Below are 19,757 nucleotides of genomic sequence, written 5' to 3' on the forward strand. Positions count from 1 at the left end.
CATCACTGCGTGGTGCTTCCCTGGGATTTCTCATTGTTGAACAGGTATGCCTATTCATTTCTAAAAAATAAGTAGGACACTGACTTGAATGGAATGATACTTAAACAAAAAGAAGTTTGTACAATGAACAGTAGAAGTTAAACATATTTAAATGCTGGATATACAATATATGTTTTTTTTTTTTAATGACACGGAAAATTGGATACCGTATGCATAGCAAGATTAGACATTACATACTCCTTTTCGTTTAATCCGAAACTCACATCACACATAACTATTTCAAACTGTCATACTGTGGTACAAAAAGCTTCCTCCATCTATTTACAGTACATAGACTTGGCACGTATTCTCATTTACATTATAAACAATTTTAAAAAACCACTTAGCATTTATCAGCTGCACAGATTTTTTGCATACCGATGTGGATGTCTTAGAGTATTTGCTTAATATAAGCAGTTTAAAACAGATTTTGGTTCACAAAAATTTAAATACATCATGGAAAAATAAACCAAAGGGGGAAAACTAGCCTATTCAATTTACTTGCCATGAAGATGGCAAGTCAGTCAAACAAAGCGATTGTTTTGGGGTCTTGAGGCTCATAAGCTACCTTTTGGTTTATTTTACCATGACAACCATAAATCTCCTTTAGCCTATAAAGGCCCTGCAGTGCATCGACAATACACCACAACTCTTTCTCTCTCCTTCCCTCAGCTTGCAGAGATGCTTCCTTCAAAGGGACGGAGGTGTAACTGGGGTCCAGGCTGAAGGCAGCCGACCGTGGGGCGAGCTGTCGTACTGAGCAGGGTCGTGCACGTCTGTGGCACTGCTGGTGTCATACATGGGAGAGCCAGAGGAGGGCACTGTGACCGAGTGTGACAGGCCTGGGTAGTGGCTGCCGGACCCTCGAAGAAACTGGGAGCTGAGGCAGTTGTTTATGCCCCCGTTCTGGGACACTGGAGTCAGGGGTGAGTTACTCACAGACCACAGGCTGGTGTACTGACTGTACGGATGGACGTAAAGTAGGTCAGTGCAAAGTGCAAAGCATTTATAAGCCAATATTTACAGAAAGGGTAGTAAAAAAATAAATGCATTTAAGAGCAAAAAAATATATAGAAGCTGGAACACAATTGACCAGAAAGGTTAAACATAAAAGTTGAACTTATTTCCACAAATATCTGATTTTTACAAAGTTCTACAAAGAGAGATATCATGTTTGTTGATCACAACGTGCACTTGTGATCCTTATTTCTCATAATGTTATACTCTCACTCTCAATATCTGTTATTTACACCAGGAAATCCCCAAACACGATCTAATTTAAGATTAGATGAAATAAATAAATAAATAAAGATGAACAACACAAACCTGGAGTTGGTGCCAGAGGTGGAGTTGTGTGCCATGGGCATCATGCTCGAATGTCCTGGCATCTGAAGGCTGGACCAGTTGTCATGGCTGGACAGCATTGACAGACAGGGTGACGAGTTATCAGAGTAACCAGCTGCAACACAAAGACAGGATCGAGAAAAACATATTAAATGACTGGTCAGAAATCCATTATGTCACTGATCTTGCTGTATTTTCTTCCTATTCCTGGATTTGCATGTCTTAGTCGAAGTGATTAATCTTACACATTCCTCGTCTCAAACTGAACCCTTTACAACTGTGTGGCTCCACTCACACAAAAGCCAGAGGAATGCAAAACATTCCCTGCTCAGCGACGTTTGTTTGAGTTTCTTGTTAATAGTTGGGGGTGGAAGTGAAGTGGTGTGTGGATGTATGAAGGTAAAGGCTAAAGGAGGACACTCACTGGGCGAGTTGGTGCGATGGGCGTACGGGCTGGTGTAAGGGGCAGAGCGGTGGTTCCTAAGGGTGGAGTAACGCTCACAGCCATGGGACGGCGAGAGGGAAATGGGACTCCCAAACTGACTGTGGGGACTGGCAGGAGGGCAGAGGGAGCCTGTGCCAGGAATAAACCAGCTACCTACTGGATCCAAGGAGGAAAAAAGATGTGATGGAACCAGATGAGCACCATTAATCTGAGAGGAAATTAGAAATAAATAGCATGAGTGTATACTTACACTGAGAGTAACCCGATTGTTGATTTTCATTGGCATCTTCCCTCAGGTCTTTACTGTCACTCCTGCAAGAATAAAGATTGGTTTATTTCAACTGGTCATATTGTTGGACTGATTAGTTTCACATCAGTTAATATACAGTAAATGTTGTGTTTAAAATAAAAACTCTGCATGCTCTCTTACCTCTCTTTTGCATCCAGAAAGGCTTTGGCAAAAGGATTGTACTTTATTTTCAGGGCTGTTATCTAAAATCCAAACATGAGAAAATAATTGGGGTTTCGCGTCAGTAAAAATCACATATGATGATATAAAAGGCGTGCGTAAAAGCTGTGCGTAAATTACGCACGTGTTTTACGCGCATACACAAAGCTTTGCTGGCATCAATTTGATTTGATTCAGTTTGAATCTTTTTATTATCATATTGAAGAAAAAATAATAATAAAGAAAAGAAAAGCGTGCCGACCTCTTCGTTTTGATAAGCTGTCACTGCGATGAACTGTGTTTCTGGAAAGGAATGGCTGGTGATCATCCTCCGTGGGCCTCCAACCCGGACTATATGGATTCGTGGCTCGTATTTATGTAGAGAATTTAACATTACCTACAAAATAAATAAATACTTGAAAGGTGGTAATTTCTTACGTTTGAATCATATTTACGCGAATCGTTGGATATGGTCAAAAATAGTACAGGTAAAGGAATAAAAGAAAAATGAATCAACATCCCCTCACCTGACCTCCTCCGTTGAGTTTATTTGTGAGTTTGACTTTACTAAAGGAGACGGGAGCTTTCATCCAGTGTGCCCCAAAGTTTGGAGAATCTGGATGGATGTACACACAGCTGGGAGTCTGGGGTTCGGGTTTGCCTCCAGGCACCCACTCCCCATTCACATATTTCCACCTGTGGTTGTCGGCCGAAGAGAAGTCTAACAAAAACGAATACATGGCGTTCGGGTCCAAACCAGACACGTTCACTTTCAGCACGGGAAACATGCGCCTAGAAGAAAAAACACGATATAATTAATCGTTATTTTCGTGTTGAATTTCAGAGCTGTACGGATAAATGAACCTGACTGCTTGTTTCTTGCTGCTGGTATGCATCAAGCTCACCTGCCATTCTTCGTGACTATCATTTCATTTATCAGATCCTTAAATTTTTGCCACAGCTCGCTCTCATCCAACGACACCTTCAGCTCCCTCTCCGTGGGGTCCCCCTTCTCGCTGCCGGCCTGCAGCTCACTCTCCACCGCACTGAGAAGATGATCCACCCGATACTGAACGGCCTTGCTGACACAGTCGCCAGCGCCTGTCGCCATCCTCTCCAGCAGTTCCAGGGTTGAATCGTTGCGAACACGGGGCTTATTGTGGAACCTAAATCTGCCCCTTCCCTTCCCTCTTCTCATGTATTCACAAAGACAACTTCACTCTCACGGTGCCACAGCGAGCTCACATGAATATATAGGCCGAAGAGGAGCTCCATCTCGGGATGGGTGTTTGGAGCAGAGATGGTTGGCTCGACTCCTCTTTGATCTTTGCGCGCTGGTCACAGATTGGCTGAGAGCTGCCATATCATTGAGGCTCACAGGATGACAGCGTTTTTGAATGAAGCAGTTTAAGCTCCTTTATTACATCAACCTGTAAATATTGACACTTAGATCAAAGCCACACCTGCAGAAACCAAGCCACTGTAGGCTGACTATGGCTGGTCCTTAGTCCCTCAAGGCTCACACTAAGGTCCTGTTTTGTTTCTCTTACTTCTTTAACTTCTTACTTCTTTTATGAGAAATAATGTCAGATTTAATGTTTATTTAAATACTGATATGTCGATGCAAATTTGGTAAGATTTTTTAGTCAGTTTAGGACATTTTAAAACATTTTTAGTCTTTTGTTAATGCTTTAATGATATCCCAGCAAGGTGGGAGACAGAAGAATAATCTAAAGATAATATTATGGATGAATGAATTAATAAATGACTGATTACATGAAGGACAAACACATTTCAGAAATAATCACAAGTGCAACAAACTGTTTTCATCAAGAAAACCACATACGGTCTGTATTTATTATCAGTTTAATACATTTATAGTATAACTTTTATTTCAGAATAACACAAGTTTAGGAACACGTATTGTGTGATTTGGACCAAACACAAGGTTTTAAATCAAAGAAAGGGGAGTACAGGTGATCTCTACAAAACAAAATATATTAATTGATCCGAAAACTGTACCTATTGCTTTTCAAGAGGTGCTACAGTGTTGATATCTTCATTGATCGGAGTTTTCTATGTAGTTTCTCCACAACTTAATCCCACAGTCAATTATCTGAAGAGAGAGAGAGCAAATGTTTTATACACAAACAATATGATCAATTTAAAAAAAAAAAAAAAAAAAAAAAGATGAAAGAATCCACTTTGTGAAATTGTTTTACTTCTACACCCTTTTGTCGAAACACATCTTCAATGGATAAGGGATCAGGTGTTTTCCGACAGCTTGTTGCTGTGTCCCGAACCAGAGCCTCAAAACATTGATGGCTGCCAAGAAAATACCCACACATGCACAATACCAAGTGATTATAACTTTTGTTTGTTGGTCTTCACCAAACAACTACAGAGAAAGAAAAAAAAAATAAGATTTTGGTATTTGTTTTCTTCTACCTGGCCGAGGTCACTCTGCTTGGTGAACAGGAAGATCTGTGATTCTGGACACTTTTCGGTTGTATCATAGAACAGGGAGGGAGCTGGCTGCTTTGGTTTCTCTCCTTTTTGGATTCAATAGCTGGAAGGACCTAGGAAGTAACAGGAAAGGGAAAAAACACTGCGATTTAGAACTCATGACGTGATTTATATGAAGAGAAGCCTCATCATTCTGGTAATACTGTTGCTATAGAGGCTCCGAAAAAAACAAGGAATAAAAAACAAAACACTAAAAGCAGATGACAGCTACGTGCTAGCTTCCGTGGAGCTCTGTGGTGTTGTGTTGTGGCTGGTTTGTGTTACTAACCAAGTCTTGGACGCCTCCTTCCTCCTGCCAGCACAGTGAGTCTGTCTCTCTGTCCAGCAGTCTGGACCAGAGTTCACAGCAAGCAGAGAAAAACAAACCCAAAGAGCAGTTGAAAAAGACTTCTTTAATACACTGCTGATCTTCTGTCTTCTCATTGGTTCTGAATGTCAGTGAATAAAATATTAACATTAACCATTTATTGTTTCTGAATCACCAACCTTTGGGCAGATGCCATGTTGGATAAAGACAGCTCGTACATTTTTCTTAGGCGCCTCAAGTAAATCTCTGCCTTCCTGCTCTTCTCAGGAATCTCAGGTATTTTCTAGTTTGAGAAACAGTACTGAACAGTAACATCTACCTTGATTGTCCTGTGCTACACATTCTAACAAGGAGACAACACTAATTAATTAATCGCCGACTTACCAAATCAGGCATCTTGCTCTGGAAGTTCCTCATAAAGTTAGGCTGTAGGGTTGCAAATATGGGGGCTTTCATCTGTGGGTGGCACATTTTACATTTATGTATCATATCCCTGCCAATTAATCATTTTTTAATTTAAAAAAGATACATTCCCCTGAATAAGAGCTGAGGTAGCCGTGGCGTAAAAGTCAGAGGTGTCACGGCCAGCGTCATTTCCCACAGTCCTAGTGTCCCATTTGTCGCCTACTTTTTCTCATCCAACACCCCACCCAGCGCTAAGAGTCACACCAGGCCACTTCCTGCGGGTCTGCAGCACCGGGAATTAACATTATTGATCTATATGGTGCTATAGACCCCCCCACCCCAAAAAAAGGTTAAAATGCAGGTACAACTCAAATAAAGCTCAGAGAACACACTGGAGCTTGTATTGACTCAAAGCTTAAGGAACTTTAACTGTTGTCTATGTTTTAAACCATTTCTCTATAAATCACTGCTTCTCTTTCTTTCCCTTCTCTACCACTAGTTTCTATTTCACGCTGTCTGAAAATCAAGTTAAACAGACACAAACTTTCGAAAGTTAGGATAAAGCTGCACATTATTACTTTAAAAAATACCTTCCACTCAGCAACGAATTATCATTATTATCAGTATTTTCATTATGGTTTAATAGGGTACCATGAACAAGCTTCTCATGTGGTCACATAAAAAACTACATATAATTTGTAGTAAGTGAGCTACGAATATGGAAACATTTCATTTAATCTTAAAATATGGGGGATTAGAAAACGGAAAAACGTAAGCATACAATGTGTGATCCTTTTATAATTTATTTGTAACTGTTTACCCCTGTATATTGTGAATACTAGTGCAATATTTGTTTTTTTTATGCACTTGTCCTGGTATTTGATGTAGAACAGGTTTTCCTCCGGTTTTATTCAATCACTTTGTCATTGTCATTGCACAAAGAAATTGAAGTAGCAGTTCTTCATTTAAAAAGTGCTGTAGCTATAAATATAAAAACGAGATAAGAATACTATAAACAAAACAAACAAACAAAAACAATATGCAACAAGGTAGGAAAAATAATACACACTATGCTACTACTAACAAAATAAAGACACACAGAAATATTGTGCATAGTATTGTTTCCAGTGGCTACAGTTTATATATATTTTATATTACTTTTATTCTTTTTATATTTGACTCTGTCACGTTGCAGCTATCACTTAATAGAATGAACAGCAACAAAACAATTTATACGGTAAAATGTGTCTACCAATGGAAGTCTATCCATTGGACTAAATCGTATCAACACGTATTAACACAGCTGATACTCTCCAGCATGCAGTGGGTCTCAGTACCGAGCTGCGGTGAGAAACGCTCCCGCATGTCTGCTGACTTTGACCAGTCACTGTTTGCCTTCCGCCGCTCTCCCTCCAGCCAGCCTCATCCTCTGTTTGCATAGGCCCATTTTGACACAGAGGTGAGAGAAAAGATGAGTCCCTGCATGCTTGCCCGTATATGCTCATCCCCAGCACAGGAGCATAACCTCGTCTCCAGTGGTCCCACTTGCCCGAGTTTCTTAAGCAGCCATCTCTGTGAACAGTTGAAATGAAGTTCTCTGTCTCATCTAACTCCTGGTTGTTTTTATCTACCTTATTATGAAAAAAATATATATGTAACTTAATCAGTGAATTTATTTTTTTCTTTTGTGTGTGTGTGTGTGTGTGTGTTTGGAGGTAATGAGCATAAGATATGGAGCTATCAGAGGGTTAGCTTAGCTTAGCATAACGACACGGACACATGACAACATCATCCTACCTGCAAGCTCATGAATTACATTTGTTGTGTAGTCTTTTTTTAATCGATACACAAGCTAAAGTGTAAAATTATCAACTCTGAGTTTGTGTAAAGGTCTTTCCATTATACCTTGTGGTTGCCAGGCAGCCAGTGGATGCTCCCGGTTAAACCTAAATCTTAAATTCTGTGTCTAACCTAAGAAACCTAGCTGTATGATGAGGTTAGCTAAAACCTACTTCACAAATATAAAAGTGGTATCGTATTCTCTTCAAAACTTAGGAGTAACATGTCAAACTAGACCAGGGAATGGACATGAGTTCCCTCTCACCGGCCTCGTTAGGTGAGATTACCGCCTCTGTGTTCATCACACTAACCTTGAGAAAAGTTTGCTCAGGTTCATCCGTCTCCTGGCTGCCGTCAGAGATCAGCTCAGCCGAAGTCTCCTCAGCAGAAGACGCCTTCCCTAATAACCTAGACACACAGACATACAGTACATTTTAATGAGTCCATCCTGCACATAGCTGGAGGAGCTACGGGGAGCTGCTTTTACAAAGGTGCAAAAACATCTTTCAACATCGCCTGGTCAACTTGCTCTCTGTGATGTGTGACCTGCACACAAAATCTTGTGTTGTTAATATATTCCTAATGGTGTGCTAGTTCTCAAGGGTACGCATATGCGGAGCAGCTCACACCCGATAACACTGCACACTCGGGTGACAACACACTTTGTCTGCTGGGTGCAAACTGGCTCCGGGGAGGACTCCTGAGCAAGGCAGCGTTTACTCACAGGACAGTGCAGCAGCTAACAGATCTATACAAACCCCACAAGCTGCACAAGATACAGGTGGAGGAATGAGGATGCGGACCGGTGCACTTACACAGTATACGTACAACATCGGTGCTCATATGTCACATGTAGCAGAAGCAGCAGGTTCCTTCAAAATAAAGGCAACTACTCTGCTGTGTACATTTTCCACTCATTGAGGTCAGTTTATAGTAATAGACATGGTATGTTCTGGTCAATCTAATTTTGCAGACCTGTACTTGTGAAATTCAACATGTTGAAGAGACCATGACCAGAGGGCCACAAAGAGAGTAAGTTACTGCATCAACTGTCCAATAAATCATAGCAGTTAATAACAAACGTATAAATAACAGGTAGGATGATGAACTGGCGCATTATTTTAAAACATATCCACAGACTTTGTCGGCTCCATATTTTGCCTTTAGCTCTAATTGCTTTTATTTTGGGTATTTCTCATGCATGTGGGGAATGTGCCTATGGCACAGTCAGGCTGTGGGGGCAGGAGGGGGCCGCTGTCTCGCCATGTTTGTCTGTGGAGCGATGAGATTTCACACAGATGGAGAACTTGTCAGTTCAGCCCTTCACTCGCCTTCTTACCAGGCTCCTAATGTCCCCGAGCTAATGTGCCGTTTCACGGCGGCAGCCTCGTACTAACATCGTGCATGCTCCTACTAGACTGAGTTTGTCCCCAGTTAAGAACAAGGCTGACAGCAGCCGACACTCTTCTGTTATACGTTCACGACATGCCAACACAAAGGAGGCTGCGGGTAATGTGAGCAGGGTCGGAAATTCAAAATTAGATTCAGATTAATAGTTTAACAGTTTGCACTTCTGTGTGGTAAAAAGTTACAACAAGGAAAAGACATTTCTTATGTAAAATGTCATTGCTCTAAGTATATTCAAGACATTAGCACATCAAGGAATGATTGATTATTAGCTGCTTGTGTACTTGAGACATAAAATTAAAATGCCCAACTTTTTATTTTAATGTTAAACTTAGTTTAACAGCTTCAAATATGAAATGTGAGCTGACATTAGGAGAGGAAACAAGCTGGTAGTGTCAGGTGAATTGAAAGTCCAGATAGAATTTGTGCATAATTTTAAAAAGCAAAGAAAATCCAACCACGATCAGTTACTTTAAAAAAGTAGAGGATACAGAAGACGAGAAACGTCATCTACAGGATTAAAATGTGATTTGTGATGATAGGGTTAAAATGTATTCCTTAATTTTGAAATAGCAGTTAAAATCAAAGTGCTAAAATACTTTAAAATAAGTTTAAGGTGAAGTGAAAGTTCTCACATTTGAAAGATTAAAGTACGCAGTGTTTAAGCTAAAAGATAATGTGTTAGCTCAAGTGTGAGCAAAACCTTCAACGAGGTTTCTTCAAACTAAACTGTTACTTGTGTAGCTTTGAGTGGGGCCGCAGCACGATTTAAAGTCTAACAGGCTCTCAGATTATCTCTGCCACTTTCGTTAAATGGAGTGGTGTTTGCCTGGAAGCCCATAAAGCTTTAAAAGAGACGAAACTCTCCAAACAGCTCAACATCTGCTCGCTGTGCTGGCATGAAGTGACACCACCAGCCCAAGTGGTACATCGCTTTTGTAGTGGACATAATTACAACATTTTCCCCTGGATGATGTTTGTAGGAGCCGGGGCGGCCGTCAGAGGAGCAGAATTTCCACGGCGGAGGGGTCAGGCTGTGTTTGGTCATCTCACTTCTACGTGAGTAATCAGCTCTCTCCTCCAGGAGGGTCCATGCTAAACAAGCATCCAGCGGAGACGCTGTTTGTTCTTGAAGGTAGTGCAAACAAAGACCCAGCGTACTCTGTGCAGCTGGGGAACATCTCTCTCCGTCATAACACACGCTGTATCTTGGAAACATAAAACCTCACACATATTGGTCCTCAGCTATAGAAGGCACACTGTGAGCGCTGACGAATCATTTGCAGCAGCAGATAAATAAGATTAGGTAGTCTCGACCTGGAATGAGAAGCGGGATCCTCGTGTCTTTTCCCGAGATGGTTCTCTGACATCTTGAAGTGCGTCATGAGATCGGAGGCGGATTTGCTTTCGAGCACTGCAAACACACACAAACGGTCACATCTACCATTCTTTAATAACATATCTAGAAAGAAGAGGAGAAGTATTTATGTGAAAACAAAAGACTCAACTCTTTTTCCTGACCTCCAGTAGACTTTTCTGGAGCTGTGATGGGCAACTGTTGAACTTGATGCACCTGTAAAAGTCCTCTAAGTCGTGGTGGGTTTTCAGGTGCCCACACTTGGCCAACTGCTGCTGGATGTCATATATCTAAGAGAGGACGCAAATTAATCAAACTGTGTGTTAAACTTGTCACGAGGGGCGAAGAAGAAGAAGAGGAAGGATGACATTTGTCGTAATACTTTCTGTTTCTGCGCCGAACGCACCAGGTAGTAGCTGGTTTTGGGGAGGGACGTCAGGTGTGAGTCATTGCGCTGCAGCTCACAGGAGGCCGACTTCTTTTGTTTCTGAGCAAAGACAAGACAAGATGGAGGCAGACAGACAGTCAGAGAAGGACAGAGACGGAGAGTTGTGGGAATAAAGATTTAAAGTGAGACTCCCTTGTTTCAGGGGCTGGGAAACAGAGCACACAGAACAAATGAGAAGTAAACACGCAGCCACAGGAAGCCATTAACTGCTGCAGGGACCAATTAGGCCCCAGCAGGTGTTCTTGTCTTTGCCTGCTTTGGCCCGGCCTCACCTCCACGTCTGACAGAGCCTCGATCTAAGCTGAGGAAACAACGGGTAGTTTCATTTGCTCAGCAATTTGAAGCAAAAGGATTCTTATACTGGAGGGCCTCTAAAGTCCTTTATTGTGCTCTCTTTGCCCCCACCCCTCCCCTCCCTCAACCCAAGTGCAAGTCATTAGAGAAGACAATTACATCCTCCTCAAAAAGCTCAGCTTTTATGGGGTGGGGTGGGGATAAGACAGGATCTCTGCCTCTCTGAAGAGTATTGCTCTTTTCACACCCGGTCAGAAACGAGACGAGAGAGTCAAAATCAAAGTCAATCCTTGCAGCAACGGCTCACTGAAAATTTTATTTTATTTTTTTTTTGTGAAGGAATGTATTGAAGACAGGAAAGGACTCAAATATTATATTCAACAAAATTTGTAATATTAAATGTGAAAAGTCACTTAAAATGATTCTGGTGTTAAACTTCAAAGCCGAAAAAATTAGACATCAAAAATCAGGACAAAGATTTCTAACATTTCCAATAAATAAACCAAAGCACATGAATTAACTCATTCCACACACTTGCTAATTACCTATCGAATCTCCTAAAATATTAATTTATTCTGCACTTTTAGCATTTGAGTGACGCATGCTGGTGTAACAGCTCTCTACTTAACTGTGTTAGCTGACTAAACCAGTGTGCAGGATATTAAGACTTACAGGATCTGCTTGTTAACTGTAAGTATGTTAATGATATGCATGTCACTTCAAGGGTAAAAGAGAATGTGAAGGTGTTGTCGACAAAACACAGAGGCTTTGATTTAGCACTGTTGTGTATTAGGGCACAGACAGAGGGTGATGTAGTGGTGTAGGTGAGTGGTGGTGAATGGTAACAGCAAAAATGTTGAGTCCTTATAATAAAGTTTAGGTTTTCAGTGTCCCGGTTTAACACAAAAAAACTTTGAGCACTCTAAATATTTTAATGTAAATGTTTATGACATGCATCTTATTTATTAATTGCGTGTCTATGACGTGCATTTGTGAGACTTTGTAAGTCTGTTTAACACAAATAACTTTACAAATTCATTTTGGAAACAAGCAAACCGCATAATTACAACAGATACAAGTCAGAGGTTGCACTGTGTCTGTAAAACCACTGATGAAACAGTCTGGCCCATGGATGGAGGTTGTTGCTGACCCCTGCTGTTGAGTGTATATTATTTTTCAGTGACAGAAAATAATTTCATAGTGTTACCAGTTCACTACATTCGCTAAATATCAGCTAAACTTGTTCTGAATTATTGTCTGGTTTTGCTCGACTTTCTCTTGATTGTAGATAAGTCCTCTGTGAACACGGTGTCATGTGTGGTGTTCAATTATGGAATGGGTTACAGATAGATCTGAAGCAATGCAAATAAAAATATAATTCTTTATATGGATGAAACAGGAAGTATCACCCGAAATTAAGAATAACTGCCTCACCTTGTTGGTTGTTGTTGTGATTTTTGTTGAATCACTAAAGTAAAAACTGTTTTCCTTTTGTAAAATATGGAAGGATTCAAGTTAAACAATGGATGGAGAAGGGGTGGGACTTCCTTTTCGAATATGTTGCATGTTTCTTTTGAATATATTCAAAATAAATAAAGCTTTAATCTAAATAAACTACGTCAAATGATATTAGGATAGTTGGGTAGTTTAATTTCAGTCACATTGCCCCAAATTTATTTAGAGGAGACATCATGTTAACTCATTGGAAACAACTAAGAGAAAGAATAATCTTGAAAATGGAAGCAGAATGGTGGAAGAATATCAGGGACAGAAAGTTTATTGCATAAATTATATATATTATAATAAATAAACCTTTCTTTCATTTGAATTAGATGTGGACGTGAAGATGGAATGATTTACCTGTTTGGTATCATTCTCTGACTTTGCTCTGGCGGTTTCATTTCTCTGCTGCAGCTGCAGTCTCTGTGAATGGACCTTGTCTTTGAGCAAGGCAGCGTAGCGCTGGTACAGAGCATCTCTGAGTCGATGCATGTTCCTGTACGCCTCTAGATGGCGCTGTAGGACAAATAAATGAAAATGAAGGCCACCAACTAAAGGGAAATGTGTTCAAAAGTGGGTCACCTGAGCATGTGGGCAGGGATCACTTTTTCTTTTTTCTTTTTTTTTTTGCACTGACTACAATATATTGATCAAAGAACACACTCTGCAGACAGCAGATACGATAAGAAGTGTCTTGAAGATCACAGCATTGTTAGTACATTATTTATCAACCTTTTCCAGGAGTGCTTGACGCCAGGCGCTGGTCTCCGGGTCTGGGCCGCTGTCTTGAGCTGCCTTCCTCCTCCAGAGCTCTGCTTTGACTCCCTCCCCTGCCTGTCAACAGTGAAGACCTAATTTAGATGCTGTGGGAGTGAATCCGTCCTCTTGCCTGAAGATTAAAATAAGAATGCTTTTTTTTTTTTTGGTAATCCCTCTCAGCTGCCAAGAGCATCCTCCCACACATCAACCTGACATTGTGTGCTTGCAATGCACGCCCAGCAAATAAATAAATAAATAAAATGTGTGCAGGAGGAATGTGCCCACCTTCTCTCCTACAAAGCCTTCACCTTATTCTGGAGCATGCCTTCCAGAAAGCTGTTTGGTAAAGCTATGATCTGCTGTAAGTGTATATGGTTACTTCACTCTGGTCATAAAAGAAGCAAATGTTGCTCAGGGAAGTTTAAGGGTCAAATTTCAACAACTAAGAGTAACAGGAGAACATATAATATGAAAAGAATGTGAAATATGGTGCGTGATATGATATAAAAAGAAATGCAGCCTACACGCCAAAGTAGATTAGCTACACAGAAAAACAAAACAAGGAGCTCCCTTTTTATAACCTTTAAATAAAGAATAAAGCGTGCTTGAGCTTTAACGGGAGGGTTGCACTCTCTGATCTAAGTCTTCACTGCGAGGTCCATGTGTTCCTGGGAAATGCCTCGCTCTTCACCGGCCGCCACTGAATGACCGCGTTACTAAAGTTTATGGGCCGAGTCCGTTCAGGAAGTGTCTGCTTTGTCCTTTCTCACAAAAGCTGCTGGAGAGACACAGGATTTATCAGTTCCGTTGCCACAGCGATGCCGTTGCGGCGCGGCGGAGGGGCCTGCAGTTCTTGTTGCGTGCAAAGTGTCGGTGACGGCGCTAAGGCAGCGTCCATCTGTGCCTCCTGCCACTGTAAATCAGCTAAAGGATAATGAAGCCGCCCTGCTGTACGACGTCACTGATCTAAACTGGAGAGCCTGACTCTGCAGCGAGGTGGACGGGAGCCGGTTTTAGGCTCAGTCCAAAAAAGAAGGATGCCACTTGGATTAGTGTAAACAAACAAGAGCTGAGAAGAAAGACCAGCAGAGTGGTGGCGGACTTAACAACTCTTAATGACACAGGACAAATTGTTTCCATGTGTATCCAAGCCAACCGCAACAGCCAGATTATGCTTCTTTAAATTCCACTTTTCTTTTTTTTTTCTTCTGATGAATACAAGCATTTCAGCTACTACGGACTAATAAAGCCTCCATACCCCCCAGACACAGTCATGAATAGCTTGGATTCAGGCCTATGTCAGACAGCACACAGAGAGGCAACATGAACAAGGCCACAATTGAATCGACACAATAGAAGAGGATTACACAACTTTCAGTCACCGGGCCAGTTGATAATATCATTACAGGAGTCATGGAGAACCAAACGAGTCTTAGTACGCACTGTGTTACCTCAGCTGTGATCTCAGTCTGCACCACGCTGCAGTAAAGTCACTTATGACACGAAATTCTAACACCTATCCAGGATGAGATGCTTTACTTTGGCAGCTTGTTTTGTTCGCTTGCTTGACATAGATGAGAAAATCTGTAATGTCATGGAGCACAACATTTAATAACTTTCTCCTCGGACACGTATTTGGGACTCGGTTATTCAACCTTTAATCCATTCATGAGTGAAATGCCATATTAGACAACAGAGGCACAAAATGGCAAACTCTCCCTATCTCATCGTGTGCTTTAAAAATACCTGTGTGTGGTGCAGATGTTTGCACGCCGACCTCATGGCAGATCCACCATCCAGGCAACCTTTGGTGAAAACAGTTCAGTCACTTAAATTATCGACTACTCCCAGTACAGAAAAGATTAACTGAATAAAAGGATTCCAAAGAACACTCTTACCTGAAGATGTAAAGTAGAGGTGATTTTTAAAAATATATCTTACCGGTTATTGACGTCTGAGCCCTTCAGACACTCTCTACTGTCTTAAACCTATTCAGACAAACTTCACCGTCCAAATTTGTACTTGCAGCTTTAAAGTGCACCACACTCTATGAGTAAAACTTCGGTTACCAAGTTACAGAGAACAATAAAACCATTACTGCAAGCAACCACCACGCTGTTACACACAAACACACATTTTAAATATGTTTTTGACTATGCATAGATTTTGAATTTGTGTCCAAATCTTGCACGTGTTTGTTTTTTCGCATTAAAAACGTGGACAAGAGAAGTGAATAAAGACTTTATGGCCCAAATTCTTTTTGATGCCTATGTTTGGTTTATTGTGTCGTGTCTTTGGCTTCAATTGGTGCCATTCCCGGATTTTTATGCCTCAGCTGAACACATTAAAGCCAAATAAAAAACAAAACATTACTCTTGGTAGCTTAGCGAGTACCACAGGGGTATTGAAATATCAGGACTAACCTCTCCATTCAAAGTTAATCAAAGTTCAATCAATCAGATTAAGCAGTGTGGATGAAAATATTAAACTATCAAGCTCTTGCTGCTGCGTGCATTGTTTAATTTGATATGACAAAAGTAAAGTAGTCTGGAGGTAATTTCTGAAGGGATCATGCACCTGGCCCCTACACTGGTCAACCCTGCTTAACAGGAAATCTAAGAAGCTTATACACTAATGCCCAGTGGCCCCAGGTAGCTACAGTCAACAAAGAGCTTTTAAAATTCTGTCTGGGAAACAGAAATGTAACAGAAATCTAAGTGACTGCATCTCAGAAGCAACACGTAACCGAATTACTCAACAGAAATCAGCTTTTGAAGGATTTAAAATGTTCAGAGACACTTGCGTAATTAGAAAAAAAAACACGTTTTTACTTCAAATGGCTTCAAATCATCATTAGAGAAAACATTTGACAGTACAAATATTTAGTCATTGTTAAATACTGTACATCACTGATATATCCCTACAAATGATAGGACCCTCTTATTAGAGGAAAGGGATACACAATTCAGTTTGGTTTTTAGTAGCGGGCGCACAGAAAGCCCTGGTGTTGACAGTTTATTGTTCTCCAGCACAAAGGAACGGTTTCGCGTCCCTTTACGCAAACCCCTCTGCCAGCACACAGGCGCCACACTGAAAACAAAAACCATGTGCAAAGAACGAGAATATTAAGGTATTTAACTGAAACTTGGAAACATTAAATAGGCATTTCAGGATGAGGTTTCAGTTATGCTTTAAACTCTTAATTTTGTCGAGGCAAGTGAATGTCAAATTTTACCTTAATCCGATACAATTCACACATTTAACTTTCTTAAATAAGTGACATATTTATGCTAGTGACATCTTTATATATATATGTTCGCAATAAACTGACATTCCTCTGGAAACAAGCGGAATTCCTCGCCTCTTATGCAAACTTCGCATGACTCAAATTTAAGATGCCACTGCAGAAGGCCTACACATGTGCACACTTTACACCAGTCTCTCATTTGTTCAGTCCAAGTTTAAAAAATGAAGGTGTCAGCAGCCTTTAAGGTGCGGAAGTGCAGAAAGTTTGTCGACTTTTCCCAAAGCGGCGGCATTTTCGACCCCTTTCAGCCACTCTTTGCATTTCCTTACTACAGTCTCATCCACGTCTCCGTCCTCTTCCTCATACTCCACATCATCGTACTTGTACTGGTCATTCAGCAGAGATATTTTAACTATGGCCGTGATGTCCTGCTCGGCGCTCTCCGCTTTGACGGCAGAAGCGCAGCCCTTCGAGCCTCCGTGCGTCTTTTTGGATGGAAAAACTCGCCTGTGCCGAAAGTCCGCGGAGGCGCAACACTTCTGCTGCTTAGCCAGCATCTGCTTTTCTAGATTCCGCTTTTGGATGACAAGAATGGCTTCTGGTGTGAGACTGAGGGTAAACTGAATCTCCTTCTTTACATCGTCTTTTCCGTGGAGGTGTCTGGCGGAGTCCATGGAACTGGAGCGCCTGACTCCTTCGGAGGAATCCTGAGGTTTGGGTACCGCCAGCCAGGAACACTTTCCCTGAGTCTCTTGCACAGAACTTGGCTTCTGAGCTGGGCTTTTATTTTTCTCTTGCTGCGATTTCCGTCCCAGATTCCTTAAATTCGCGGATGCCCATGACGTGGAGTGTTTCTCCTTATCGGACCCCCCTTTTTCCCCGGAAGATTTTTGCTCTGTCTGAGGAGGCACTCCGTTGGCTTTCTTTTTCCCAAACAGTTCCCTGCCCGGCGAGGAGATCCGCTGGTGGAGGCTGATGGGTGGAAAAGGCATCTTTGTGGCTGGAAGTGATCAGGATCAGGATGAGGATCAGGATATAAAAACGTGCGGCTGAGGAATCCCTGCGCAAGGCCACGGGCGACGCTCTGCGGGCATTATCCTACAGCGAGGTGGACGCGGGGGACGGCTGCGGTGCACCTGTTGTCCGCACCGACTGGCTGAGTTCAACTGGTGCACACACGCAGAGCCTGGCTGCTTTATGACCGAGCTGGCAGGAAGGCGTGGCCAAGAGGAGCACCGAACAAAGCCATGAAAAAACCCGGTGATGTCATTTCATAATTTCCAACAACTTCCTTTAAGCGATGAGCCACATCCACCTCGTGTCCCATCAATTTCAACTCCCAGCGCCGCTAAGCACCGGTGCCCGGACAGAAAATAACCATTTCAATCAGATTTATCCCGATTTGTATGAATCATCTTCAGGGAAATGACGTCAAATAAGAGTGGAGTGACATGGTATTTTCAACAGTGTTTTGTTTCTTTCTAACAATTCAATTGTAGATTTAAACTAATAAATACACTGAAGATGACGCCAAGTAAATAATACATTTAAAACACAGTTTCCACCTAAGACACATTATACTTTTATACCATACACTGATCAGGTATAACATTATGACCACCTTCCCAATACTGTTAGTTGTTTGTAAACCATTTTTGTGTGTGAGTCTGTGTCAGTGCGTGGTACACGTTTAAGTAACATCCACACAAATGCCAGGTCTTAAAGTTTCCTAACAGGACATTGTATTGTCACAAGATGCTCAATGTTATTTAATTCTACTGTCAATGGTTTCCAACCCACTCACTTAATAGGATGAGTCGAACCAAAAAGGATAAAAAGGATAAAAACCTTCTACTTATATAATATGGTCACAAATGTTTGGTCCTTGATGCTCGAAATAACCCTGTCTGTCCTTGAACTAACAAAACATGTCACCGGCACAGTGACATGCCGTTTGATTTTATCCTTTCAGTCAGTCAATATAGTCTCAAATGTCAATTATCTGATACGTATAGATGCTCACATTTGAAAAGCATCTGGGGCAGTATACATACAAATAGCTGGCTGTATTGATTTGTCTTTGTTTCTGCTGCTATCTGCACTTTCACCCAGACAATTCTACAGTTCACTGGATGTGATTTCCCCCCTCGGTGTAAGGAAATCAATACTTACTTCAAAATCTGTAATTTATTTTATCTCTTTTTTTTTTCTTTCAAGTTTCTCATGGGATGGGTTATTTGATATTTCCCATAGATTGTCATTAAGTAATTTGACATATTTAGTTGCCTGTGAAATATACCGTCTTTTGTTCTTTTTAACCAAACCAAAATTGCCTTTAGGCCCAACGCTCCACTTATATACCCACTGTAGGAATCAATAAATTGCATGGAAATTGCCTGTGAAAAACACGAGCTAAGTCATCTACTCATGTTTACGATTTGATCTGTGTCATTTAAGCTGAGGGAGATGCCCAGACCAATTTCATTCCAGCGGTTGTTGTGGCGTGGGATCCCGCTTCCCTCTGACATAACAACGGATTAGAGGCAATGAAGAGGAAACAGTTGGAGCCCCAACAGATTGCAGAGGTCAGGCTACTTCCTCTTCATCCTACAACTTTGCTGTAATCCAAAAACGGCGGGCAAAGAAAACCGATCACAAAAACAACCTCCCATTCGAAGCAATCATTTTATCCCTTAGATTATCCAGAGAGGGATTTGCTTATTTTGTGTTAGTTCAACAAGTAAATCTAAAGTAAGACTTTATCTGTCCTGATCCAAAACTACCTTACAACAACAGTGAATAACTTTGTGGGCCCTGCACAACATCATTTAATCACACCAAGCAAAAAAAAACTTTGAGGCATGATCTTGAGCAAATACTGCAGCTGGTAGCAGAATGACATAATGCCTCGATCAAAAGCCGGCGAGAAATTCACACCTGATAGTCGGCCTCAAAGGCTCTACAAAATGAGACGCACCTTCTCGTCAGGATAATGTGAACATCTGCACCACGGATGGGGGTAGGCAGAGGTTATGAATCTTCGGAGGAGGTTGCCACGACAACCACATCCTCAAAGGCTATGGCATCCTCCCAAAGCAATATAGAGAACACGATGCAAGCTATACTTGGTTATTAGGTCACATCAAAATCACAATGCTCAGAAAAGCATAATTAACTGGGTCATTGCTGCATCTGGCAGGAAATCCCATTTAAAACAGAGAGGCTTTTTTTTTTTTTTTCCCCTTTTAATTTGATAAGCGGAGATGGGGGCAGGTGCGTTGAGATATGCACCGAAGGCCAACACACCAGACAGAAGCTGCTGCTTTTTAAAAACCTCATTAATTAAAGGAAAACCTCAAAAGAGCTGCGGATATATACGTATCCCCAGTGCA

General features: G+C 41.4%; 3 protein-coding genes across 3 annotated transcripts; all 3 read right to left on the reverse strand.

Annotated features, from left to right (window-relative positions):
- Window positions 1–161: 161 nt before the first annotated feature.
- tbxtb (T-box transcription factor Tb) lies at window positions 162–3,686 on the reverse strand. The gene is made up of 8 exons (XM_047603550.1): window positions 3,182–3,686; window positions 2,804–3,068; window positions 2,539–2,673; window positions 2,259–2,320; window positions 2,079–2,140; window positions 1,808–1,984; window positions 1,366–1,498; window positions 162–1,000 (listed from the first exon to the last, which is right to left on the reverse strand). The coding sequence occupies exons 1-8, from the start codon at window positions 3,472–3,474 to the stop codon at window positions 730–732; spliced, it is 1,398 nt and encodes a 465-aa protein (XP_047459506.1). The 5' UTR covers window positions 3,475–3,686; the 3' UTR covers window positions 162–729.
- Window positions 3,687–4,135: 449 nt separating this feature from the next.
- On the reverse strand, window positions 4,136–15,771 carry si:ch211-130h14.4. Its single transcript, XM_047603197.1, has 13 exons — window positions 14,865–15,771; window positions 13,092–13,193; window positions 12,720–12,875; window positions 10,524–10,604; window positions 10,269–10,407; window positions 10,078–10,174; window positions 7,665–7,761; window positions 5,494–5,565; window positions 5,289–5,392; window positions 5,071–5,131; window positions 4,725–4,855; window positions 4,499–4,601; window positions 4,136–4,392 (listed from the first exon to the last, which is right to left on the reverse strand). The coding sequence occupies exons 1-13, from the start codon at window positions 14,898–14,900 to the stop codon at window positions 4,336–4,338; spliced, it is 1,236 nt and encodes a 411-aa protein (XP_047459153.1). The 5' UTR covers window positions 14,901–15,771; the 3' UTR covers window positions 4,136–4,335.
- Window positions 15,772–15,922: 151 nt separating this feature from the next.
- Window positions 15,923–19,678, reverse strand: prr18 (proline rich 18). The gene has a single exon (XM_047603198.1). It carries the CDS (start codon window positions 17,355–17,357, stop codon window positions 16,596–16,598), a length of 762 nt encoding a protein of 253 aa, XP_047459154.1. The 5' UTR covers window positions 17,358–19,678; the 3' UTR covers window positions 15,923–16,595.
- Between the last annotated feature and the right edge of the window lie 79 nt (window positions 19,679–19,757).

This window comes from Mugil cephalus, chromosome 13 (assembly GCF_022458985.1).
Source record: "Mugil cephalus isolate CIBA_MC_2020 chromosome 13, CIBA_Mcephalus_1.1, whole genome shotgun sequence".
In the NCBI taxonomy this organism is placed as follows: domain Eukaryota; kingdom Metazoa; phylum Chordata; class Actinopteri; order Mugiliformes; family Mugilidae; genus Mugil; species Mugil cephalus.